Source organism: Carcharodon carcharias, chromosome 19 (genome assembly GCF_017639515.1).
Source record: "Carcharodon carcharias isolate sCarCar2 chromosome 19, sCarCar2.pri, whole genome shotgun sequence".
NCBI classification, from domain to species: domain Eukaryota; kingdom Metazoa; phylum Chordata; class Chondrichthyes; order Lamniformes; family Lamnidae; genus Carcharodon; species Carcharodon carcharias.
The window spans coordinates 109,760,955-109,788,666 of NC_054485.1; the positions used below are offsets into that span (position 1 = coordinate 109,760,955).

Consider the following 27,712-nt stretch of genomic DNA (forward strand, 5'->3'; position numbering starts at 1 on the left):
CCACCCCCACTAGAGCTATACCTTGAGTGCCCTACCATCCATTCTTAAGTAGCACATTCGTTTAGATAATATCACCAACTTCAACACCTCTGTGTTCGTTTGTTCTTTTGTCTGTGACATCTTTTGATTATCTGCTCCTATCACTGCTTGCTTGTCCCTACAACCACACCACCCCCCTCCACTTCTCTCCCCCCACCCAACACCGCCACCCCCCCCCACCTTAAACCAGCTTATATTTCACCCCTCTTCTTGGATTCACCCAGTTCTGCTGAAGGGTCATGAAGACTCGAAACATCAACTCTTTTCTTCTCCGCCGATGCTGCCAGACCTGCTGAGTTTTCCGAGGTAATTCTGTTTTTGATTTGCCGAGAGTGTTTGGCCAGGGAGAGAGGAGCGAGTGGGGGGAATTATGTTCCCCCTGTAAATACTTGCCCAACCCTCTACACGGACTCCCGATGCCGACTGACACACAGTGTCACAGTATCTTTACAGTGCAGGAGGCCATTCGGCCCTTTGGGTGTGAACTAGTTCTCTGAAAGGACACCCCCCACCCCATGAACCACCGAATTTTGAACTTCATGCACGCTCAATCTTTCTGATGTCACCACGCGGTGCAGGCCTGCACAGATGGGCCTTAACTGTGTGTGCACGCAGACCGCCTTGCGTAGCAGGAGACACAGAGTGCTTAATATTCCTTTTGTCTTGTGTCCATGACATCCGTGTCAATCTCTCCTGAGCTCCCATCGATCCCTGACCTTCCATTTTGCTCCAACTCTCCCCCCCCCACCTTAAACAGTATAAAGTCCATCACATTTCTACTTCTCTTTAATTCTGAAGAAGAGTTATATGGACTCGAAACGTTAACTCTGTTTCTCTCTCCACAGATGCAGCCAGACCTGCTGTGTTTTTCCAGAGTTTTCTGTTCTTAATGCACTGTGCCTTCCGCCAACACAAGATGGCCACCTTTACCCTTCTGCGTATGTGCAGAAAACCAATGACATCATTGGCCAGAGGCAAAGTGCTAGCCAAATGCTGCGTTTGCTGCCAATGTGGTGCATGCGCAGTTGTATCATTTTAACTCTGTGACATCACTGCGAGTAACAAAAGTCAGAATTGTAAAGAGCGTATTATTTTTTTCTTGGACTGTAGCTTTAAGATTGGTCTGTGCTGTTAAAAGCTACCATGGCTGCGGTTCAAAAGAGATGTTCAATGGAGCAGGAAGTAGAAAATCTGCAATGTTATGGAACAGTGTGTGCCGGGTTGGACCGCATGGTGCTGGAATGGAGACCTGGTTTAAGAGGGAACTGCCTGGCAACAATGTTTTGATTGGCTCTTGACCAAGTAGCCAGGTCCTGTGTGAGGTTAGTGTAGTCAATCAGCTCCTAGCCTGAAAAGAGGAAAGATCTGAAACCTCTCTCTTCTTGTGTTTTGTAAGACTCCAGTAATCCTGTCATAGTAGCTAGCTAGCTATTTCTCACATTGCTGTATCCTACTTCCCTTGAGAGACTCCTGTCAGGAGGAAAAGGGGAAAAATCACCAGTGGAGACATTAAAAGCAAGTTTCAACCAGAGAACCACAGACTGCAAGTGCTCTGTGTCAGCCACAGGGAATTTGGAAGAAAGCAATCAAAGTTAACCCATCGAATCCCAAACTCCGGATTGGTGTGATTGAACTGTTTTATCTCACCCATAAAATCCATGTTTTGTGTGTCTTAAGTGTGTGTGTGAGAGAGTTTGTGTATAGGGGTTTATGAAGGGGTAGAGTTTAAGCTATAGAGTTAAAAGTTAGCAGTTCATATTTCTTTTTTTGTCACTGGTTACAGACAATTTGTTTAATAAACTGTGAGAATTGAGTTGTTAAGATTACAAACCTGGTGCTTGTATTCTTTTAACCCAAATTAGACAGGTAGAATTGGGGCAATTTGGTGGTCTAATTAAACTTCTGACATTTGTCACGTCTCAGGGAGCAGTGGTGCTTGATACTACAGCACACCACCCCCAGTAAGTCGTGACAAAATTTGGTGACTTGAGCAACCACTGGAACAAAAGACAACAATGATTGAGATGTAGATTTAGTAAGTAATATAGTCTAAAAGGAAACACCAGATTTGATAAGATGGCACTGGAAACTGCTAAAGCTTTCCTGCAAGTGGAAGAGATGTCCCTGACAATTTTACAAGGGATCCCAAAAGCCAGGTTAATCAAATTGGCAAGTAAATTAAGAGTAGGATTGCCTGCCAAAGCTAGGAAGGCAGAGATAATCAAAGAGATAGCATAGCATTTAAAACTGGAGGGAATACCCGAGAAACCGAGTTCTCTAAGGGGTGGTTCATTGGGCTTGAATTCAGTTGCAAATAAAAAAAATTGGAGCTAGAGGCAGCAGAAAGAGAAAGGGCACTCCAAAGGGAATTAGAAATGGAAAGGTTAGAACAGGAGGAAAGAGAAAAAGAGAGAGATGGAGAATTCCAGCTTAGAGTGCTGGCAGTTAAAAAAGAAACACCAGGAGGTGAGGCAGGACTTATGCCCAGATAACAATCCAGTGGGGAGATGTTTAAATTTGTACAGACTCTTCAAAATTTGAAGAAATAGATGTTAGAGCATTCTTTATTTCATTTGAGAAGATAGCTAAACAGATGGATTGGCCAAAGGAAAACTGGACATTGCCCATGCAACGCAAATTGACAGGTAGAGCACAGGAAATTTATGCCTCACTGTCAGAGGTTTCTCGGGACTATGACGTGGTGAAAAAGGCCTATGAATTGATCCCTGAAGCATACAGACAAAAATTTTGAAATTTAAGAAAACAGCCTGGACAAACTTACATTGAACTTGAAAGACTTAAACAAAGCAGTTTTGACAGGCGAATACGAGCATTAGGAACTGAAACTATGAAGTTCTCAGAAAGATTATTCTCTTGGAAGAGTTTAAAAACTCCCTACCTTCTGTAATAAGAACCCATGTGGAAGACCAAAGGGTTGCAACTGCCAAAAAGGCAGCAGTGGTAGCTGATGATTATGAGCTGATTAATAAAACCAAACTATTTTTCCATCACCTACATAAATTTGAAAAAGATAGCAAGTGGGAGAGTGAAAGGAAGGTGAGTAGCCAGAGTAAAGAATGGATAGCTGGGAATACTTTTGAGATCTCTTCCCCAGATCAAGAAGAAAGGTGGTGAGGTTGGAGGTGAAACTTGAAGACTGAAGTGTTCCGATTGTAATAAAGTGGGGCACATTTGTCCAGAATGCTGAAAGTTGTGAGGGAAGCCAATGGGACTTATTGGAGTTTGTAAGAGTGAGTCCAAAAAGGGAACTCAAAACGAAAATTCCACAGACCAAATCGTAGCTTTAACTACAAATAAGGGTCCGGAGGTAAATACAGCAGTTTGGGTATGAAACAACTGAAGTTTACCGCCTATCACTCACAGACACGGAGCTCTAGAGAGATATCATCAGAATCTCAAAACCATGATTAAGACCTATTGCCATGAATACCCAAAGGATTGGGGCAAAGGATTAGATTTCTTACTATTTACTAGCAGAGATTCTCCCAATGAATCCATTGGATTTACCATTTGAATTGATCTATGGTCATGAAATAAGAGATCCATTAAAATTGATTAAAGAAAAGTTCCTGAAGCCAAACGATGAATCCTCCATGTTGGATTACGTGTCCATTTTTCTAGACTTACAGGAGCATGTAAAGTAGCACAAGAGCATTTAAAAATCTCACAAGTCAAAATGAAAGAATGGGCAGACAAACATGCTTCAGCTAGAACATTCCAAGCAGGAGATGAAGTATTGGTATTATTACCTATGCAGGGTGAACCTGTGGAAGAAAAATTCAGTGGCCTCTACAAGAGGAGTCAGTGCAATGACTTATCTGATAGATACCCCTGAGCGTAGGTTATGTCACATAAACACATTGAAGCAATATCATTGCAGATAGAATAATGAGAAAGAGCAAGTGTGCCAACTGGTAGGAGTAATGGAGGATGACAAAGACAGTAAAAATCAGGTAGAAGGGGAAGTAGACAGTGCACAAAGCGAACCAGCTACCATTCGACTAGCCAATATGAAAATAATGGGACAGTTATAGACATTGTGTTCTCATATTTAGAGGAAGGACCATGGGAGGATTTAATAAGATTACTTAGGAAGTATAAGGGAATTTGTAGAGATGTACCAGGATGTACTACGTTAACTAAACATGATGTGGACATAGGACACTCAGTGCCAATAAAACAATGTCATTATCGGCTGAGTCGAGAAAAATGAGCTCAGTAAGAAACAGAGCTCAAACATAAGCTGGAAAATAAATTGATCGAGCCCAGCCAAAGCAGCTGGAGTTCACCAGTCATGTTGGTTCCTAAACCGGATAGATCCACTAGATTTTGTATAGATTACAGGAAAGTGAATGTAGTAATGAGGACAAATTTGTACCCGTTTCCTCAGTTAGAAGATTGCATCGATAGGGTTTGCAGTGCCTCATTTCGTTCTAAAATTGATGTATTGAAAGGGTACTGGCAAGTGCCATTAACATCAAGGGCTTGAGAAATATCTGCCTTTGTTACACCCAGTGGATTGGATCAATGTCAAGTCACGCCGCTTGGATTTAAGTATGCCCCAGCTACATTCCAGAGACTTATGAATCTAGTCGTAGCTGAAGTACCTAACTGTGCTTTAGTTAGACGATGCGTAATGTATAGAAACACATGGGAAGAATATCTAAAGCAGTTAGAGGACCTGTTTAAACAGCTGCAATTAAATCAGGCCAAAAGCCAATTTGCAATAGCAAGGGTAACTTACCTAAGTCACATTGTAGGACAGGGCAAGTGTTGCTGAGGTCAGAAAAAATGAATGGAATTTCCCATTCCTAAAACCAAACGAGAAATTATGAGGTTCTGGGAATGTGTGGGTTTTATAGAAAGTTTGTGCCTAGTCGGGCATTAAACTTTAAAAGTGTTGAAGTGATAACAACAATGCTAGAGTTTCCTTTTCCACTATAGAGTACTTGCTCTGATATTGATTTATTTTGTGAGAAAAGTACCCCACCGGCTTCTCAATCCCTAATTTGTCATCTTGTATTAGAACTGCACCTACCTGCGAGTCACTAGCGTCAATCACCATTTTAAAAGCTTTGGTAAAGTCAGGGGCGGCCAACACCGGTTCATTTATTAAGATTGCCTTCAGCTTTTCAAAGGCTGCTTGGCATTCTGCTGACCATACCCCTTTTGCCTTTTTCTTAAAAAATTGCTTAGAGTTCTTTCATAGAGATATTGTGCTGAAAGACACGATAACAAGGAAACACTAATCTACACTGACCATAATCTGCTGGTGTTCATTAAGAAGTTTAAAACTCAAAATGTGAGACTGTTTAGATGGAGACTATTGTTTCAACCATCCATTATAAAGCTTGTTCACATTACCAGTAAAGATAATATGATTGCAGATGCATTGTCCCGGGTGTAAATTACTGAAATCAGTTAATGCTTACAATTATATAAGGGGGATGGATGGATGAATGAGTGTAAGTCTGTTGTCTATATATCACATACCCTGTGATGAAATGCATTTTTTAATTGGCGTTTCAGCTTTTTAAGGATGGAGGCATCTAAAGAACATATTTTTATTTTTTTCTTGGACTGTGGCTTTAAGATTGGACTGTGGCTTTAAAAACTACTATGGCTGCAGCTTAAAAGAGATGTTCAATGGAGCAGGAAGTGGAAAATCTGCAATGTTGCTACTATGGAACAGTGTGTGCTGAGTTTCTTTTTATTCATGGGATTTGGGCATTACTGGCTAGGCTAGCATTTATTGCCCATCCCAAATTGCACTTGCATTTAGTCAACCACATTGCTGTAAGTCTGGAGTCACATGTATGCCAGACTAGGTAAGGATGGCAGATTTTCTTCCCTAAAGGGCATTAGTAGACCAGATGGGTTTTTACAATGATCAACAATGGTTTCATGGTCATCATTAGATTTTTAATTCCTGATTTTATTGAATTCAAATTCCATCATCTGCCATGGTAGGATTCAAACCCAGGTCCCCAGAGCAGAACCTTGGATCTCTGGATTACTAGTCCAGTGACAATACCATTGCCTCCGCTGGATTAGACAGCATGGTGCTGGAACGGAGACCTGGTTTAAGAGGGAACTGCAAAGCAAAAGTATTTTGATTGGCTCCTGACCAAGTGGCCATGTCCTGTGTAAGGTTAGTACAGTAGATCAACTCCTAGCCTGAAAAGAGGAAAGATCTGAAACCTCTCTCTCTCTCCTGTGTTTTGTAAGACTCCAGTAGTTCTGCCATAGTAGCTGGCTGGCTATTTCTCACATCCTGTATCCTACTTTCTTTGAGAAATTCCTGTCAGGAGGAAAAGGGGAAAAAAATCACCAGTAGAGACATGAAAAGTAAGTTTCAACCGGAGAACCGCAGGCTGCAAGTGCTGGGAGACCACTTTGTGTCAGCCACAACAACCTGCAAGGAATTTAGAAGAAAGCTCAACCCAACACTTTGTCCCTTTCCCAAGGCACCTTCCCATGCAAGCGCAGGGTATGTAACACCTGCCCTTTTACCTCCTCTCTCCTTATGTCCAGGTGAAGCAGTGATTTACTTATACCTTTTTCAATTCAATATATTGTATTCACTGCTCACAATGTAGTCTCCACTGGGGAGATTACACACAGATTGGGCAACCACTTTGCTGAACATCTCTGTCTTCAGTCCACAACCATAACCCTAAGCTAACGGTGCCTTGCCATTTTAAAGTCTGCACCATGATCTCACACTGACATCCCCGACCTCGACCCACTGCACTGGTCCAGTGAAGCTCAACAGCAGCTCGAGGAATAGCAGCTCACCTTCCAATTAGGCTCTTGACAGACTTCAACATTCAGTTGAAATTTCAGAACATAATCTCTGCCTCCCCCCCACCCTCCACCCCTCTCCAACATTTTGTCTCCTTTGCATTTGTCTGTCTTAACTTTATTTTTCTCGTTCTTGCTTTCAGGTGGCAATGGTTCATTATTCTGCCATTCACACATCCTCTGGAGACATCTTTTGTTTCCTTAGTTGTCCCATTACAACTCCCTATGGCTCGGCCCCACCAACTGTTTTGTCATTTAATGTCTTCGTCTTCTGCCCTATCACAGACCTTCCTTTTATTACCCTCCCCCATTTCACCTCCTTAAAATCTATTATATTTCTAACTTTTCCCAGTTCTGATCAAAGGTCACAGCCTGAAATGTTGACTCTGTTCCTCTCTCCACAGTTTCTTCCTCACCTGTTGGGTGTTTCCAGCATTTTCTGCCCATGTCCTTGCCCTTCCCTATCCCTGTAACGTTCTCCAGCCCACAGTAAACATGTGATTTCTGCTCTTTTAAAACATAATTTCCAAACTCCCCATATCCTTGAAGAGAGCTAATTTGTGTGTTTGTTGTTATTAATGATATGAATGAATGCTACTAATGATATGTTGAATACCGGTGGAATGTTCTCATTTTCACAATACAATACTAACTTTTTTAATACAAGTGACAGTGGGACTGATAATGGAGCTGTTGCTGGATGCACGTTTCCTTGAAGAATATTAGAAAAATATCAAACAATATGAGTATCCTATTACGTTTTAGGAACATTGAGCAGAGATAATGATTAGGGAACAGCTTTGAGCATCTCTGCTCTGCCTGCCAGTGTGATCCTAGCAGTGTGAAGGTTGAACACGGGAGCTAAATGAGGAAAAGTGTTGGAGCCATCAAGTGTGGAGATGATAGTGGCAGGGATTAGGTACTGGGTGTGAGCTAGGTGGGGGTGGAGATGGGTAATGGTCTGGAGATAATGTTAAGATCTCAGCTGATCTTACCCCTGGACAAGCCTGATCCCAGGGAGGAACCCAGCTTGTTAGATCCTAACTTTTGTTTGTTTAGATACATGGAGAGTGGCTACTGAGAGTCACCGGAGTCAGCTAATGAACTTTTAACAAAAGCATAAAATATTTATTAAGGAAGAAGAGATGAATTGAATCACAATACTCCTTCATTCACAAGTACACCTTTACATATATATACAGATTTGCAAGGAGAACACAAGTTACAAAAGCTATCTTATACTTTAATGTTCACAGTAAGTACACAGTCCATGTAAACCAATAGGTGACCTGTGGTCAGACACACCACACTCTGAAACCAAGTGACAGATGCACCTCAACCAAATGCTATAGCTCTCTCATCAACTCCCCCCAGATGCTTGTTATACTGTGAGCCAATCAGTCTCACTGAACTCCATCTTTCCAATCTCTGCTCTCCAAGAACTCGCATTGGAATCTTCTCCCAAACAGGTGCTTTCTCTCAGACATCTTCCGCAAGGGTCCAGCTCCAGGGTTTCAAATTCTCCTTCCAATGTTCCTCTCCCTTAGATCACCACATGCATTCAAGCTTTCCTCCACGCACTCTCTCTCACTGGCTCAGCTTTCAACAGTACACCACTTCTTCACATGCCCAGTTGTCTCTTTGGACGCCTGACTTCTCACAAGCCTTTATTGTTTTCTGCTTCCTGTACCTTGGAGCTTGAAGCCTTTCTCTGCCCCCCAACTCTTAACTTCACTTAACAGGACCTTTTCCAAGTTCCTGTCCTTCATTTGACAAGAAGATCTGCTTGGGACTTTCTCCTGTTTCACTCCCCTGGATTTAGGGGACTTTCTTCTTTAGCTTGGGACTTGCTAACTGTCCCCTTTGCTCCAGTCTCTCCTGGCAGCTGTCTTCAAAATCAGATCAAAAGTGCTTCTTCTAGTTTCTTCTGTGTGTGTGTCTACGGGTGGGGCCTGCCTCTCTGGACCTGTGTTGCTAGTCAACAGCGCAGTTTTTTTCTACTTGTGTTTGCTTAACTGCTCTTTAGGAGTCGTAAAACTCATTAGAAATGCAAGGACCTTTTAAAGTGAAACTAAAACTCAACCATAACACAAATATACAGAAATACAAATCAGACTCAAAGTTTAGAGCATGTTCCTAACACCAACAAATACAAATATAATTTAAACTATCCCTATCTCCTAACAATAGTTGTAAGTGAAATAAAGGGAAAATGGAGAGGAGCAGAAAGGGAAAGGGGAAGACCTGTTCCATTACAACTACAACACTGGCATCTACAACTTTGGCATCTATCCGGCAATGTGCAAAATCACCCAAGTATGGCCTGTACACAAAAAGCAGGACAAATCCAACCCGGCCAATTACCGCCCATCAGTCTACTCAAGATCATCAGAAAAGTGATGGAAGGTGTCATCAACAGTGCTTTCAAGCGGCAGTTGCTTAGCAATAATCTGCTCACTGATGCTCAGTTTGGGTTCCGCCAGGGCCACTCAACTCCTGACCTTATTACTACGTTGGTTCAAACATGGACAAAAGAGCTGAACTCCAGAGTTGAGGTAGGAGTGATTGCCCTTGACATCAAGGCAGCATTTGACCGAGTGTGGCATCAAGGAGCCCGAGCAAAACTGGAGTCAATGGGAATCGGGGGAAACTCGCCACTGGTTGGATTCATAACGAGCACAAAGGAAGATGGTTGTGGTTGTTGGAGGTCAGTCATCTCAGTTCCAGGACATCACTGCAGGAGTTCCTCAGGATAGTGTCCTAGACCCAGCCATCTTCAGCTGCTTCACCAATGACCTTCCTTCCATCATAAGGTCAGAAGTGGGGATGTTCACTGATGATTGCACGATGTTCAGCACCATTCACGACTCCTCAGATACGGAAGCAGTCCATGTCCAAATCCAGCAATACCTGGACAATATCCAGGCTTGGGCTGACAAGGACAAGTAACATTCAAGCCACTCAAGTGCCAGGTACTGACAATCCCCAACAAGAGAGAATCTAACCATCGCCCCTTGACACTCAATGGCATTACCATCGCTGAATCCCCACTATCAACATTCTTGGGTTACCATTTGCCAGAAACTGAACTGGACCAGCCATATAAATACTATGGCAACAAAAGCATGTCAGAGGCTAGGAATTCTGTGGTAACTCACCACCTGACTCCCCAAACCCTGCCACAATCTACAAGGCACAAGCCAGGAGTGTGATGGAATATTCTCGACTTTCCTGGATGATTGCAGCTCCCACAACACCCAAGAAGCTTGACACCATCCAGGACAAAGCAACCAGCTCGATTGGCACCACATCCACATACATTCACTCCCTCCACCACCGATGCACAGTGGCACAGTGTGTACCATCTACAAGATGCACTGCAGAAACACACCAAGACTCCTTAGACAGCACCTTCCAAACCCATGACCACTACCATCTAGAAGGACAAGGTCAGCAGATAGATGGAAACACCACCAACTGGAAGTTCCCCTCCAAGCCACTCACCATCCTGACTTGGAAATATATTGCCGTTCCTTCACTGTCATTGGGTCACAATCCTGGAACCCCCTTCCTAACAGTATTGTGTGTGTACCTACATCACATGGACTGCAGTGATTAAAGAAGGCAGCTCACCACCACCTTCACAAGGGTAATTAAGGATGGGCAATAAATTTTGCTCTAGCCAGCAAAGCTCACATCTTTTGAATGCTTAAAAAGATCCTTGGATCGGTCCTTTCGGGTGTGGGGAAGGAGTGTGTCAGTATTAAACTGAGAAGGAGTGTGGAAAGAGAGTCTCAGCATGCACTCTAGGGGAAGGGTCAGCTTCAAGTGAGGGGCTTGAAGAGGGAAGAATGTAAATTCCCAAACACCATGGAAATGCAGTATTGTCACCCTTCAATATCTGGATTTCTCTCTCAGGTTTTCATGTTCTGGGTGCAGAGTGAGAAATGGAAACACAGAAGAAATCCCAGCTACAGACTGGGAAACAGGTGAAGAGATGGAGGATGGGACTGGGTGGTTTGACTGACTGAAGCAGGGATTAAATGAAGGAAGGAGACACACAAGATATTTAATTTACATTTTATTTGAATCCTCTGACATTGATATTTGTATTGGTTTTATTTACAGTCTGGTTGGGATTTTACAATTTGGAAATTAAATGACACATTTAGTGACAACCTGTTGTCAATGGTGATTTCTAACCCTCAACCCCTGACCTCTGCTCCTGACCCTAATCATGGGGTTAATTCATTTGTGACGTCAGGGATGATGTAACCACGCTAAGGCCCCGCCCCTTTTCCAGATCCGGATCAGAACCGGAGCAGATTCTCAGAAACTGGTTTCCATCATAAGTTTCAAAGAAAGGATAAAGTTTCTCAGTGAATTTATTCCCAGTGAAGCTGTGGAGATGGGACTTGGTGTTCGCGTTGTAAAATGAAACTGTCCCAGACTCAAAACTGAGATAAACTCCCACCTTCCCAGCGATCTGACCGACAGGGAGACGGGATCGCGTAAAGGAGTGTATGTTAAACAGATGATCAAACCGCCCAATGGTCCAGAATCCAGTCTCCGGGCTCAGACTGACCCACCTCTTCCTCTCCACAGACTCTGAAGCTACTCCCAGACTCCAGCCCCGATTCTCCCCCACCTCCACCTCCCAGTAATGTTTCCCTGATGTGAATCCCTCTGATCCCAGTGCACAGATACAGTCTGTAAACCTCTTCCCGGTGTCAGGGAGACTCCTCCCAGGCCCGATCCATCTCAAACTCTTCAGATCCTCAGACACCTCAAGCCAGGGATTTGCTGTTTCCACGTCCAGGGTCACAGAGACTGGAAGAAAAAGCAAAGAATTTGAGAGAGTTACTGGGGATCATGGAGGGCAGGTGTGGGAGGAAGGAGGGACTCGCTAGGGATCAGGGGAGAGACTCGCTGTGGATTGGGGGTGAGATTTCCTGGGGATGTGGGAGTGGTGAGAGAGCCACTGGGAATTGAGGGAGAGACTCGCTGGGGATCAGATGTGAGACAGTCACTGGGGATTGAGAGAGAGACTTGCTGGGGATTGGCGGGGTGGTTGGGTGGATTCACTGGGAATCAAGGAAGATCCTTGATCTGACCGTTTTTGATTTGGTTTCCTGTTGCTCACCATGAAAAAGAGCCACCCTGAGGGGAGGAAACGGGAATCTGACAACAGCAGAAAACACTGGGACTTTCACAAAGGGAGGTCACAGCTTCTGGAAATATCAAATATTACACCCACCCTCCTCAGCTCTGTGGGACTGTGTGGGGATAGAAATAAGAAAATGAGCAAAAGCTGGAACTGGAGCCTCAATGTAAAATTAAATACTGTTCCCAGTTTAATGCATCACAAAAGGATTTAACAAACATTACCACACTGCTTGCCAGATTACTGATTGAGGACACTCATGTTGAAGGGCTGGGTCTATGTGTGTGTGTGTGTGTGTGTGTATCTGGTATGTGTGTGTACAGATGAGTGTCTGTGTGTGTATTAGATGTTTGTGTATGTGTGTGCATGTGTGTATATATGGGGGGAAAATTACCCACAGTTAGCTCCAGTAAATTCTCCACAGGCATGGAGATTCTTTACAGAACAGATGGGAAAGTGTTTGGATTCATGGAGGATTTGTGGAATACTGACACCTGTACTGGGGACAGAGGGAGCTGTAGTATTGGGACAGCCTTCACCTGAACTGCACTGGGACCAGTGTCCTGGTGAATAAGATAAAAGCAAAAAACTGCGGATGCTGGAAATCCAAAACAAAAATAAAAATACCTGGAAAAACTCAGCAGGTCTGGCTGCTTTAGCTCCTCACACCCCACTTCCTGTAAGGACTCTATCCCATTCTCTCAGTTCCTTCGCCTCCGTCGCATCTGTTCTGATGATGCCACTTTCCAAAACAGTTCCTCTGACATGTCTTCCTTCTTCCTTAACCGAGGTTTTCCACCCACGGTCGTTGACAGGGCCCTCAACCGTGTCCAGCCTATCTCCCGCGCATCCGCCCTCACACCTTCCTCTGCTTCCCAGAAACATGATAGGGTCCCCCTTGTCCTCACTTATCACCCCACCAGCCTCCGCATTCAAAGGATCATCCTCTGCCATTTCCGCCAACTCCAGCATGATGCCACCACCAAACACGTCTTCCCTTCACCCCCCCCACCGCCCCCCCCCCCCCCCCCCCAGTGGCATTCCGCAGGGATTGTTCCCTCCGGGACACCCTGGTCCACTCCTCCATCACCTCCTCCCATAGCATCTTCCCATGCAACCACAGAAGGTGCAACACCTGCCCCTTTACTTCCCCTCTCCTCACTGTCCAAGGGCCCAAACACTCCTTTCAAGTGAAGCAGCATTTCACTTGTACTTCCCTCAATTTAGTCTATTGCATTTATTGCTCCCAATGCGGTTTCCTCTACATTGGAGAGACCAAACGTAGACTGGGTGATCGCTTTGCGGAACACCTCCGGTCTGTCCGCAAGCATGACCCAGACCTCCCTGTCGCTTGCCATTTCAACACTCCACCCTCCTCTCATGCCCACATGTCCGTCCTTGGCCTGCTGCGTTGTTCCAGTGAAGCTCAACGCAAACTGGAGGAACAGCACCTCATCTTCCAACTAGGCACCTTACAGCCTTCCGTACTGAATATTGAGTTCAACAACTTTAGATCTTGAACTCTCTCCTCCATCCCCACCCCCATTCCGATCCCCCCCTTTTTATTTCCAATAATTTATAGAGATTTTTCTTTTCCCACCTTTTTCCATTATTTTTAAATGTATTTCCATTCATTGTTTTATCTCTACCTTTTAGCCTATTTCAATCCCTTGATCCCTTCCCTTCACCCCACCCCACCCCCACTAGGGCTATCTGTACCTTACTTGTCCTGCTTTCTACATTTAATTAGCACATTCCTTAGATAATATCACCACCTTCAACACCTCTTTGTCCTTTTGTCTATGACATCTTTTGGCTATCTCCACCTATCACTGGTCCTCTATCCAGCTCTACCCCCCAACAACCACCCCCCCCACCCCCCCCCACCCCACAAACCAGCATATATTTCACCTCCTTTCTATTTTTACTTAGTTCTGTTGAAGAGTCATACGGACTCGAAACGTTAACTGTGTTCCTCTCCACAGATGCTGCCAGATCTGCTGAGATTTTCCAGGTATTTTTATTATTGTCCTGTTGAATAAGGCTGTTGCAATAGCAGCGTAATGGGCAGAGTCCCTGCCTCTGAGTCAGAAGCTTCAGGTTTGAGTCCCACTCCCGGACTTAATGGCCAAGGAAGTTGCATTCGTGAAATGGCCAATAGGTTGATTATCAACTTGTAAATCCTTTCAACAAACACCAATGGCTGGTGGTAGGAGCGGGAGAGATTCCATGCGACAGAATTAAAATCGGAGCCTCGACCTTCACCCTGTATTCAAAGGACTATACTCCACCATTTCTGCCACTTATAGCCTGATTCCACCACCAAACACGTCTTCCCCTGCCCTCCTGTTTGAAGGCACCGCTCCCTCTGTGATACACTGATCCATTCCCCAGTCACCCCCAATACCCCCTCCCTTTCCTACAGCATCTTTCCATACAAGCACAGGAGAGGCAACACCTGCCATTTTACCTCCTCTATTCTCACCATCCAACGCTCCAAACACTCTTTCCAAGTGAAACAACGATTTACGTGTCCTTTTTACAATATAGTATTCACTGTTCACAATGTGGTTTCCTGTACATTGGCGAGACCAAACTCAGACTGGGTGACTGTTTTGTGGAACTCCTCCATTCATGTCACAAGCATGATCTCGAACTTCTTGCCACCTGACATTTTAATTCTCCATCTTGCTCTACTTTGACCTTTCCATCCCAGGCCTCCTGCAATACTCCAATGAAGCTCAACTCAATCTCGAGGAACAACAGCTCATTTTTTGACTCGGCACTCAACAGCCCTTTGGACTCAACACTGAGACTCAAGAACTTTAGGCTAGAACTGCTGCCTCCGTTTTTTTTGTGTGCGTTTCTTTTTTGAGATTTTTTTTCTCATTTCTTTCTTTATTATTGCTTTTTATCGAGATGACTGCTGTCCAGCCATTCACAGCTCATCTAGCCAGAACTTTTGTTTCTTTACTTTACCCACTACTGTTCCCTTTAGCTTTTGTATGATGAAACCTTTTCTCTGCTGTCCTCCACTCTAATCACAAACTTCTGACCAGATCCCCCTACCCCCCAACCCTGTACCCCTTTCAATTGCGTAAACTATTACATTCCTAATTTGCTTTAGTTCTGATGATAGGTCGTTGATCTGAAATGTTAGCTTTGTCTTTCTCTCCACAGATTCTGTCTGGCCTGCTGAACATTGCCAGCATTTCTTGTTTTTAGTTCAAATTTCCAGCAACTGCAATATTTTACTTTTGGAAAAGCAGTGACCTGGATGCAAATAATAATTCCACTCCTGAGTTTTATAAGGGCCAAATGACGGAGCTGACTCTCTTCCCACTGAAACCCTTACACCATGTGCTGGAGACAGAGACCCAGACTCCCTTAGACACAGTCATGTTAATACATATGGACAGAAAGCACGTCACCTCTGCTCATCGAAAAAAACAAATCCTTTCTTCAAAGCTGCCTGGAAAATTTAGATCAAGATCTCAACACCAAGATATTTCCATTCTGGTCTGAGGGAACAAATAATATTTGATACAGGGACACATGTGGAGCCGGTTATTCAATATAACACTCCACAGTCAAACCTCTACCTTCATACTCTCCTTAGATGGATAAAAAATATTCACCTGGAGTGAGTGCAGTGTTTCCTCAAGGCAAATGAGAAAATAAGCTTTCCTGACACTCAGGAAATGGATTACAATCCAATGCTTGCTCCCCAGGTCCACAGTGAACACCAGCTGACTCCATACCCTTCACCACTCCTCCTCCCTCAACACACAGGCAAAGCCCCATTCCCAGGCTTTCTGTCCTGACGTTGCTCATGGACATGAGTGTGGTTAACAAGGTAGAGATGTATCAGGAAGCTGAATATTGTAGAGGAGGAAAGGTTCAGTTGGGAATGGTGAGCTTTCCACTTGCTGAAGTTTGTAAAGTATCGATGGGCTCTGGAGACAGTGCTTCATCTGACAGTTCCTGTATTGGTGATGTTCGGGGAGCTGATAGTTCCAGCTGACCAGCTGAAGGTGATGCTTTTTTTGGAAGGTGGATTTGGTGCATGAATAAGAACTCAATTCCAATCAGGGCCATTTTTATCCACATTTCTTTATAACAAAGCACTTAAACATATTGCCTTTGATATTTGCATGCATACAATTCAAATTATAAGATATAGATCAGGAAAGAGGAACTTATTTGAGTTTTACCAGGGTTAATGGCATTCAGCATTTCTCTGCCCACTGGGTACGGTAAAGGGCCATTGAATTTTCCGAAGGACAGGACATCATCTGCTCGTGATAGCTTATTACTGTGACCTCTAATCCTGTAAATATTAAACATTTGATTATAAATTGACCATAAACACTTTCCTGAGTAATTTTACTAACTTGCACTGAGCTTCAGTAAAGTTTATGTCCTACCTCCTCTTCTGAGATGCTTCCTCCTGAAATAAACAAAACACAAATCTGAGTTAACAGAGACTCTCATTCTATATCAGGTTTATCTAACCTTTTTGGTTGGGGGCCCACATTTCACTTTTTTCTCATTCAAGGGGTTCGACGATCAAATTTTGGTACAAAATTTGGTACGAAAAACTCATTATCTTGAATTTAAAAATATCATTGTCAAAGTAATAAATTTCAAAAAAGAGTAATTCATAAAAACACCCATTAAAAAGTGCCAAGCAGCAGCGCTTACCAGGAAAATCTTTTTTTTGCCTTTACACTTTAGAAGCAGAGAGAGACAGACTAGGCCCCAAGTCGTGGTCATCAAGCAAGGGGCAGGGACCAGGCCTGAACTAAGGATGTGATTTTACTAACACTGACCTTGCATTCTCCTCTGATGGCACACATTTCATGCTGGCCTCAGTGGAATTCATATGAAATCAGGCTGCAATTCAGCCTGGGTTTTTGTCCCCTTCCGACTTGCTTTGTGAATCGATTTTTGGGAGTGGGGGGGGGGGGATGCAAGGCAAGCAGGATGTGTGTGTATGGCTCAATCCCAATCTCAGGGTTCTCGATCTTACACTCAATCACCCAGAGTCACCTACTCTCACACACACCCACACACATTCACAAACAGAGGCACACACACCCACACAGACACACACACACAGCAGAATTTTCCCAAAATTTGCACTAAATCCAGTAGCGGGCAAGTAAAACTACTTTTTATCCACCGGCCGCAATGGCAGGTTTTCACGCCGTATCATCCCGAACCCGCCTTATTATTTATGCATTCCCGGGAAACATGCCGTTTCCATGGCAGGCGGGCTCTCATTCGCCCGCCCTCCATCACCCCGCCGCTGTGTCACGCCAGGTGCCATGTTTAAAGCCCAGCCACAAGCACACAGCTCAGTGCTTCCAACTCACCACTGCTGCATGGAAGACATGGCCCTGAAACTAAGGAAGACTGTAGCCCCCAGGTTCAGCCACCCGTCTCTCGAGCGATGCCGTGGAGGCCCACTGGTGTGTCCTGTACCCCCCAGTCTGGCCACATGATGGGCAGCAATGTGACCAATCAGTTTGGGAGGCGGTGGCAGCGGTGGTCAGCGCCAATGCCCTTCAGAAGAGGACAGGCACCCAGTGCCGCAAGAGGATGAATGATTCCCTCCATTCCGCCAGGGTAAGTTAGTCTTTTCATCACTCTCAACTCATACACTCACAAACCCATCACACATCCACAGGGCTCACACTCACTGTCAGTTCAATGGGCATCATCATTCGCTCTCTCACACTCACCGTCACTGTCCTCATCCCATCCATGGGACCACTCACCACCCACACAGGCCAGGCATATTTATCATCTGGCCCGGCAGGAGTCCTGCTTAAACTGTCTCCATCTGTATCCATGCAGGACAAGCTGGCACACAACAAGAGGGAGGGATTGCAGACCAATGGTGGAATGCCCAAAATCAAGGTTTTCATGGACTTTGAAAACAGATCCATCCAGCCGGCAAGGATCTGGACCGGTCCTGCACTGACGGTGAGGTCAGTGGTGCTCTACCAAGTGAGGATCCAGCAGTGCAACATCCATCAGACAACCAAGCCATGAGTGATGTGTCCTCTTTCACAGGCCACCACCATGTGCTAATTATCCCTCCTTGCTTCTGCAGGAACATCTGCCAAACAACCGACAGAGTCCAATGATCCAGGGCCTCTAATCAAACCCCAAAGAAACCTCTGAAGAGGAATCTGGAGGCACCCTCCCTGAAGTCCCGTCACAGCACTCACCCATTCCCTCCACCAGCGCAGAGTCAGACCTAGCTTTACAATAGCCTCGGGATCACAACCCGGTGAGCACATCGCACTGTCCCATCCACTGTAGGCAAGGCAGGGACTTACCAGGTTTCCAGCACTCGGAGGACTACTGGAGGCCAGAACGTTGCTGAGTTCGAGTCAGATGACGAGCCTCTGGACTCGGTCATGTCACAGCTGCTGGAGCTGAAAAGACAAGCTCAGGAACATCAGGAAGGATTGTTCGCTGCACTCCTCAGACTGCAATGCACGATGGAGGAGTCCTTCTGCTTTCAGTCTGAGGTGATAGCGCCAGCATGCTAATGCACTGTGGTCAACACTGGTAGGATGGCGGCCACCATGGAGACCTTGGCCCAGGACTTCACTCCTGCACTGCTGCACGGGCTCAACTCCACTGCTGCTGACTTTATTGGCCTCCAACAGTATGTACACGAGAGGGGTGCCAGGCAGCTCGATCTCACTCCAGCTATCCCTGCTCCTCAAGGAGTCAGCCTGGGGCCCCTGGGCACCGGTAGGGAGGAGGATCACATTCCAGGCCCATTCACCCAGGTGACTCCGAGAGTGTCCGGCCCATCCAACTCCCCTCTTCCTGTGACCTCAACAGCTCCAGCTCCACAAGTCACTGTAACCCTGTCACAACATCTTGGTGCTCCCCCGACAGCCACATTGGTGGTAGCCAGCTGACTGCTACTTGCTGTCTGTGATAACTTTGACGGGCATTCCTCTGGACGGCCTGGCCTGCTTTCGGGGTCCTGCTGTATGTCAGTGGCACCCTCCTTGGTCTGTGGAGTTGGAGCTTCTGGGATCACAGGAAGAGGGAATTCGATGGGCTAAACCCTCCCCGAGTCAGCTTGTTGCCCGGGGATGTGCACCTGCTGATCCTCCTCCCTATGCCTGAGGGCCCCTGGCTGATTCCTTGAGGAGAAGGGGAAGCTGAAATGAGATCGAGCTTCCCCGCACCCCTCTCACGTTGCACCGTTGGAGGCCAACTCTGGCATCAGCGATGGAGTTCAGCCCGCGCAGCAGTGCAAGAACGACATCCTGGACCAAGGTCTCCATGGCGGCTGCCATCCTGCCAGTGTTGCCCTCGGTGCGTTGCAATGCCGGCACTATCACCTCAGCCTGAAGGCAGACAGACTCCTCCATCGTGCCTTGCAATCTGAGGAGTGCAGCGGACATCCCTTCCTGATGTTCCTGAGCTTGCCTTTGCAGCTCCAGCAACTGAGGTATGACCGAGTCCAGAGGCTTCTCATCTGATTTGAGCTCAGCAGATTTCTGGCCTCCAGCAGTCCTCCAAGTGCCAGAAACCTGGGAAGTCCTTGCTGCTGCCTACTGTGGATCGGACAGTGCGATGTGCTCACCAGATTATGATCCCGAGGTGACACTAGGGCTAGGCCCCACCAAGGTGTGCGCATCCACGCTGGTGGAGGGTGTGGGTGAGCACTGTGACGCGTCTTCAATTAAGGTGTCATCAGATTCCCAACCTCCACCCACTCCTGGACCATCCCAACCTCCAGGAGCTCCCAGACCATCCTGACCATCGCCGACTCTCTGGGCCTCCAATCCCTTCTGGGCCGTCCCAGCCTCCATCCGATTGCTCAGCACTTGTTGCTTCCTGCTTGCCACCCTGCTTGCTGTTCCTCTCCCAAACCCTTGCTTGCTTTCCTTGTACTCTGCTTTTCCTGGTGGCCGCCCTGCTCATTCCTCCATCTTAGCCCTGTGCTCCTTCAGCCAGTGTGGGAGGACGAGAGAGAACAACACTTTGAAAACAAAGGAGCAGCCACTTATCTTCACACCACTTGCTGTTCGGCGAATCAAAGACTGATTCCCTCCAGAATTTGCTGCTTGCTGACCACAAATGTGGCAAAGAAACCGCCTGTGATTGGAGGATCAGATCCATGCAGATATCTTTCATTCAACTTACCCATTGTTTGAACTGTGAATCCATGGGCCGGATACAGAGGCTTCGGGAACTGGATTGTGGCCCACGGCCCGAGTGTTGGACAAGCCTGTTCTATAACCAGAAAGCAAAAATTACACTCGCATTGTTACATGTTGCTGAGAATTGTCAATTCCCATTCCTGCAGGCACACAAGTGGAAAGAGGATATTATAAAAGGACATGGAAAGGAAGTAGACAGGGCAAAAAATATTTCCAAGAATTGAGACGATAACAGGAAAGATTAATCTACTTCACTTGAGAACAGAGAAAACCTAATTGGGTTCTTGAAAATTATGAAAGGAGTCTGCACAATACATGTAGTGAAGACATTTCCAATTGTAGGAAGCCCAGAAATCGGGGCTATAAAAATAATATAGTTAGAAATAAATCCAATAGGGAGTTCAGGCGAAACTTCTTTACTAAGAGAGTGATGAGAGTGTAGACCTCACTAAAACAGGGTGTGATTGAGGTGAAAGTTACAGATATATTTAAGGGGAAACTAGATAGGAATCTGAGGGAAAAAGAGAAAGAAGGATATTTGGACAGGGGGAATGAAGTAGTGCTCTCTGTTTCCCCTTGAATTTCTACAATTCACACAGATCAACTTCTTGTTAATTTCACAAAACAGCTTCAGTTTTTCCTGATGTTCCTCACATGAAGTTTACTTTCCTTCTCTTTCAGATTCACCTTTAATTTTCGAACTTTCTCAGCCAAATTCGCTAAGACCCGACTTATCCTGAGGTTTCTTTCCAGAAACACCTGTCTACATTCCGGGCAGGAATTTATCTCCTTTTCCCAACACTGGGTGATACAGGAGTGGCAGAAGTTGTGTTCACACTCCAGTAAAACTGGATCAGTGAAGAAATCAAAACAAAATGCGACACATTACCTTCTTAGTCCAACTCTCCTGCTGCCTGGAATCTATGTCCACACTCAGCACTTCCTAATTCAAACCACTTTCAGTTTCAATGTTGCTGTGCTGCTGCTGAACACATTCAGTTCAGTAATTCCCTCATGACGTTCACTGCAATACACAGGAATTATTGTTATTTGCTGCTCTAGGCCCCACCCACTCTGTGACCTGGAGACGAAACCCAGAATGAAGAATCAACAGGGTTAGAGGGACTGACAAGGAATAATTGAACCCAGGCGGTGAGAGTGAAAGTCTGTTGGTAGTGGGGGTGGGTGGAGAGAGGATGGGAGGAGGTGGGGATTTTGTCCTGTGAGTGACTGGCAGCCTGCTGCTCTCCTTCATATACTCTGTCTCAAAACAGCACCAGGCATGGATGGCCAAGTTGTGTTTTACTTTATGGGAAACACAAACTGAAACATATTGCCCTGCTCCTCCTGACCTCTCCCTTTAAATCCACAATGATTCTCTCAATCGTCACTTTGGTGGTCATTCCGTTTAACTGAAGTCCCTCATCCCTGGTCCCACTCCGATAAATCTCCCCTTGCATCATCCCTTTGGCCTTGATATCCTTCCCAAAGTGTGGTGCCCAGAATTGGCTGTAACTTCAGCAGAAGTGCATTGGAAAATGTGTAGGCGCTGTCTCCTCCAGGACAAAGCAGTCAGCTTGATTGGCACCTCAACCACAAACATTCACTCCCTCCACCATTGACCCACAGTAGCTGCAGTGTGTACATCTACAAGATGCACTGCAAGAATTCACCAAGGCTTCTTCGACAGCACCTTCCAAACCCACGACCACCACCATCTAGAAGGACAAGGACAGCAGATAGAAAGGAGCACCACCACCTGGAAGATCCCCTCCAAATCACTCACCATCCTGACTTGGAAATATATCACCTTTCCTTCATTGTCGCTGGGTCAAAATCCTGGAACTCCCTCCCTAACAGCACTGTGGGTGTACCTACACCACAGGGGCTGCAGCGGTTCAAGAAGGCAGCTCACCACCACCTTCTCAAGGGCAGCTAGGGAAATTCAACCTCAAGCTTTTTAATCAAACTGTACAGGCTACAGCAATTCTCCCTCAGATTGTATCTCTCTTCCTTGGGGAGGGGGAGGGGTTAAGGTGACATGAGTTATCCATGAGACCCAGTGTCCTCCACTTCAATGTGCAACGCATTTTCACTTCGCCGTTCAATTGAATTCACAAACGGAAAGAGGATCTAGTATCAGCATCAATGAATTCTAGATCAGTGATCAGACAGGATCTCCACAATGTACCATAGATCCAGCATCAGTGCACGACACCATGACTGCCCAGTGTGAATTCCTCCACTCATCACACAGCCTTTCTCAGTAATGTTGGTGCTGTGGATCCTATTGACTCTACTCCCACTCCACAGACCCACGTGAAACTTTAGAACAATCGAGGAGTCCATTATGTGAGCTGGCTGTACTACAGCAACCAAAACTAATCCTACTCATCAGATTCTTATCGCCTTATAACCAGAAGATATGTTTCTGCTATTAGCCTGGACTGAAATTAGCCAGTTCTCAGAAGTACGAGGAGAATTCCATATCCCACCTAATCCCCTCCTGAAAATAATATTCCTGCAATCTGCACATTAGTTTGGCAGAATATCATCAACTAACCTTGTGCATCTCTTCAGAAACAGCACACCATTCTCACAGTAAACCGTCCAGACATGACATGGGCTTTTTCTGATATAGAGACGAAGAGAGGAAAACTGGGCTGAAATTTTCATTGAGCGGGTGTGTGTGGGAGTTGGCAGCACGCCCACCGACAATTAACATGCCCATTAAGGCAATTAAAATAATTTTTTCATGAAACCTCATCCACGTACGGGATGAGGTTTCGAATTGGAATTAAGAATTAAAAAAAAAACGTTTGAATCTTATTTATAACATGTCCCTGCTCATGTGAGAGAGTCACGTGAGCAGGGACATGTTTTTAACATTTTAAAATCCTTTATTTATGTATTTAAACATCTTCTGCTCCCTGAGGCAGCTCTGTGCCTTCAGGGAGCTTTCAGTGCACGCACCCGCTGGCCATTAATTGGCCAAACAGCGTGAAATTACAGTCGAGGCCCAATCACTCCTGGGCCCACTCTCCGCGCCCGCCCAATGAAGTAAAAATCCTGCCCACTGTGTTTCATCCCGAGGACATTCTCGACCCTCTTGTCCATTCCTCTGGGCTCCATCCTCCTCCCAGAAACCTTCTTCCGACCGCCCATTTGTCTCATCACACATGAGATTTCCCAGCCCCAGATGTTGCAGCAGATGTTGAGTGAAGACAAATGGAGTGTTATCTGCAGCAAAGCCCAGTCCTGATTGATCAGCCACTCGGGACTGTCTGTCCCACTATCCACGGGGAGGCTGGCTCAGCACAGGCAGGGTTCAGACAACCACATGGCTTGTTTCGTGAACATATCCTCCTTCTTATCCTTCATCTCTCAGTGCATCTTGAACATACAGGGAGTTGATCTGTCGAGCGGTGACTGTGATGGGTGACTGGCTGTGCTGAGCTTTATTAACCTTCTTCCTGGCAGCTGCTGGATGTGTCTCTGTAGCAGTCCGCTGGAACCATTCCTGTAACTTGTAGTGCAGCTAATACTCATATCACCCAGAAACTGTCTGTTAACAGGATTTTCTTCCTTTAATGCTGCAGGTGAATGTGACTTGGCAACGTTCAACTGATTTCATCTGGGGGAAGGATCTGCAAAAAATGAAATGTAAACCAAGTGTAAGTATAAAGGAAACAGCAAAGGAGAGCGGAGGACTGACTAAACTAAGCGGGAATTAAAAGTCCAATGAGTAAATAGAATTATACAATAGGATTGTAAACATAATTTGGAGTCATACCTAACACAAAAGACGGTGGTTGAATTTGTTGGAGGTCAATCATCTCAGTTCCAGGACATTACTGCAGGAGTTCCCCAGGGTAGTGTCCTCGGCTCAACCATCTTCAGCTGCTTCATCAATGACCTTCCTTCCATCACCAGGTCAGAAATGGGGATGTTCGCTGATGATTGCATAATGTCCAGTACCATTCATGACTCCCCAGATACTGAAGCAGTCCCTGTCCAAATGCAGCAAGACCTGGACAATAGCCAGGCTTGGGTTGACAAGTGGTAAGCAATATCTGCACCACATAAGTGCCAGGCAATGACCATCTCCAACAAGAGAGAATTTAACCATTGCCCCTTGACGTTCAATGGTATTACCATCACTGAATCCCCCACTATCAACATTCTTAGGTTACCACTGACCAGAAACTAAACCGGACCAGCCATATAAATACTGTGGCTACAAGAGCAGGTCAGTGGCTAGGAATCCTGCAGCAAGTAACTCACCTTCTCACTCCCCAAAGCCTGTCCACCATCTACAAGGCACAAGTCAGGATTGTGATGGAGTACTCCCCACTTGCCCGGAAGAGTGAAGCTCCCACAACACTCAAAAAGCTCTACACCATAAAAGGCAAAACAGCCCACTTGATTGGCACCCCATCCATAAACATTCAGTCCCTTCACCACCAACACACAGTAGCAGCAGTGTGTGCCATCTACAAGATGCACTGCAGAAACTCACCATGGCTCCTTAGACAGCCTTTTCCGAACCCATGTACACTACCAACTAGAAGGACAAGGGCAGCAGGGTAATGGGTACACCGCCACCCAGGAGATCCCCCTCCAAGCCATACACCATCCAGACTCGGAAATATATCACTATTCCTTCATGGTCACTGGGTCAAAATCCTAAAACTCCCTCTAACAGCACTGTGGGTATACCTACACCACATGGACTGCAGCGGTTCAAGAAGGCAGCTCACCACCACCTTCTCAGGGGCAAGTAGTGATAGATAATAAATGCTGGCCCAGCCAGCAACATTGACATCTCGTGAATAAATTTAAAATAAATAAATAAATAAAACAGGACAAATCCAATTCAGCTAATTACCACTCCATCAGCCTACTCTAAATAATCAGCAAAGTGAGGGAAGGTGAATGTGATTGACAGAGATATCAAGCGACACTTTGTCAAGAAACTATCAGATTTTTCCTGACATAATTGAGAGATTTTAAAGTAGGCTTGTGTGTGCGTGTGTGTGCATGGTGTGTGTGTGTGTGTGTGTGTATTAGTTCTGTGTGTGTTTGTACGTGTGTGTGTGTGTGTGTGTGTGTGTGCATGGTTTGTCTGTGTGTGTATTAGTTCTGTGTGTGTTTGTGCGTGTGTGTGTGTGTGCATGCATGGTTTGTCTGTGTGTATTAGTTCTGTGTGTGTTTGTGCGTGTGTGTGTGTGTGTGTGGTGTGTGTGTATTAGTTCTGTGTATGTTTGTGTGTGTGTGTGTGTGTGTGTGGTGTGTATTAGTTCTGTGTGTGTTTGTGTGTGGTGTGTGTGTATTAGTTCTGTGTGTGTTTGTGTGTGTGTGTGTGGTGTGTGTGTATTAGCTGTGTGTGTGTTTGTGTATGTCTGTGTGTGTGTGTGTGGCTAACTTAATTAAATTAGAGACGATCAGACTGCAAGTTTAAATTATCAAAGAAGTGAGGTGTAAAACAGATGTTTGAAATAGAGATGAGTAAAGCTAGGGTGAAGTTTCAGCAGGGATGATGTGAATGAAATTTGCATTTTTAGAGAAATGGAGGAGTGTTTGATTTTCAAAGGGACATGGACATGGAGAATGTTTACAACTGGTAAGATAAATAAGGAAAGGTTATTACAATCATTTTTCCCAAAAGTGCTGGACATAATGAGAACATGAAAGTTTTTAATACTCTGGGAAAAATAACTTCTAAAGACAAGTTGAAACAATGAGATTTACAAATCAAAAAGGGAGAACTTTATTTAAAGAAGGATGGAATGCTGTGTGAGTTGTGCCCGTGTGAGATCTGGAAAGGGTACTCTGTGATATAGACTTGGGGGAAAAGCTTCTAGCTACCCTGCAAAGGTTTGCTGTGTAACTGTAATCTTGCGTGTGTGTTTATGTTTTTTTTCTTATTTTGTTAATAAATGTTTTAATTTTAATCTTTAAAATCTCTAAAGGTGGTGGAGGACTCATTACTCCTCACTTCAGTGCACAAGCCTTCTCGTAATAAATACAAGTTGCAAAATCGTTGTGATAGCTTGGCCAAATTTCCCTTGTGGATTTGGTCAGCCTGGCAAATACCACCTGCCATATCATAACGTATCATAACGCAGACTGGGTGACCGCTTTGCAGAACACCTCCGGTCTGTCCGCAAGCATTACCCAGACCTCCCTGTCGCTTGCCATTTTAACACTCCACCTGCTCTCATGCCCACATGTCCGTCCTTGACTTGCTGCATTGTTCCAGTGAAGCTCAATGCAAACTGGATGAACAGCACCTCATCTTCCGATTAGGCACTTTACAGCCTTCCGGACTGAATATTGAGTTCAACAACTTTAGATCATGAACTCTCTCATACAACCCCACCCCCTTTCCGTTTCTTCCCCCTCCTTTTTGTTTTTTCCAATAATTTATATAGATTTTTCTTTTCCCACCTATTTCCATTATTTTTAAATGTATTTTCACCCATTGTTTATCTATACCTTTTAGCCCTTTTAGTATTCCTTCACCCCACCCCCACTAGGGCTATCTGTACTTTGTCTGTCCTGCTTTCTACTCTTAATTAGCACATTCCTTTAGATAATATCACCACCCTCAACACCTCTTTGTCCTTTTGTCTGTGACATCTTTTGGTTATCTCCACCTATTAATGGCTTCTTGTCCCAACAAACCCGCCCCCCCACCCCCCACCCCCTGAAACCAGCTTATATTTCACCCCTTTCCTATTTTTACTTAGTTCTGTTGAAGGGTCATGAGGACTCAAACATCAACTGCGCTCTTCTCCCCCTGCTGAGTTTTTCCAGGTATTTCTGTTTCTGTTTTTGTATCATAATGCTTGCTGGCCTATAACTTTCCATATTAGCAGAGACCTGGTAGGAATGAGAACATAAAAACAAAATCTACCAATGAAATAAATCAGGAATGAAAAGCATCTTTGGTGTTTCAGGTGAAGAAACCCCCATTGTGAGTTCTGATGAACAGATAAACATTCAAAACATCATTCACTTGTCTTTCCCCATCACAGATACTGAATGGACTTCCAGGCACTGCCAGAATTTTCACTTCTTTTCCTGGTTGGAACAATTCCCCAATGAGTCCCATCGATTATGAACGAATATGCGGAGTGGGAGGGGATGGAGGAAAAGAAGGAGACTCAGTTTTCCCACAAGCTGGGAGGGTTGGGAGGTGCGGGAGAGTAATGCTCCACAGGTTGGGGAGCCAGGGGGATAATGCTCCCAATGAGCGGGTATTGCTCGGGGGGGGGGGGGGGGGGGGGGGGGGGGGGGCGGTGGTGGTTTGGAAGGAGGAGATATTGCTCCCAAGGGGCAGGGAAATATTGTTGCAGGGGGTAGAGGGGTGGGGGCTAGGATAGGTGTGGAGGGAGTATGAGGTGGTCGGAGGGTTAGAAGGGCTGGTAGGCAGGAGAATGGGGGAGTGGGGATGGGGATAGTAGGGGTGAGGAGT

At 45.4% G+C, this 27,712-nt stretch overlaps 1 protein-coding gene, 1 long non-coding RNA gene and 1 pseudogene across 2 annotated transcripts; 1 reads left to right on the forward strand and 2 right to left on the reverse strand.

The window, feature by feature from the left end:
• The window catches only part of LOC121291331, a 36,877-nt pseudogene extending 15,760 nt beyond the window's left edge, over positions 1-21,117 (reverse strand).
• LOC121291411 (zinc-binding protein A33-like) lies at positions 10,933-21,270 on the reverse strand. The gene is made up of 5 exons (XM_041212537.1): positions 21,122-21,270; positions 20,216-20,305; positions 16,456-16,478; positions 16,243-16,358; positions 10,933-11,694 (listed from the first exon to the last, which is right to left on the reverse strand). The coding sequence occupies exons 2-5, from the start codon at positions 20,237-20,239 to the stop codon at positions 11,108-11,110; spliced, it is 750 nt and encodes a 249-aa protein (XP_041068471.1). The 5' UTR covers positions 20,240-20,305; positions 21,122-21,270; the 3' UTR covers positions 10,933-11,107.
• Positions 21,271-21,315: 45 nt separating this feature from the next.
• LOC121291412 lies at positions 21,316-27,396 on the forward strand. The gene is made up of 3 exons (XR_005945997.1): positions 21,316-21,384; positions 23,832-23,906; positions 27,273-27,396. It is a non-coding gene; the product is annotated as an uncharacterized LOC121291412 (long non-coding RNA).
• Positions 27,397-27,712: the final 316 nt, after the last annotated feature.

Coding starts and splice junctions, on each gene's coding strand:
- LOC121291411 (XM_041212537.1), bottom strand. CDS start 20,239: ATGGATTCACAGTTCAAACAATGG. Junction 16,359..16,455: donor GAAGCATCTCAGAAGAGGAG/GTAGGACATAAA, acceptor TAATATTTACAG/GATTAGAGGTCACAGTAATA. Junction 11,695..16,242: donor GCTGAATGCCATTAACCCTG/GTAAAACTCAAA, acceptor TTTTTCTTCCAG/TCTCTGTGACCCTGGACGTG.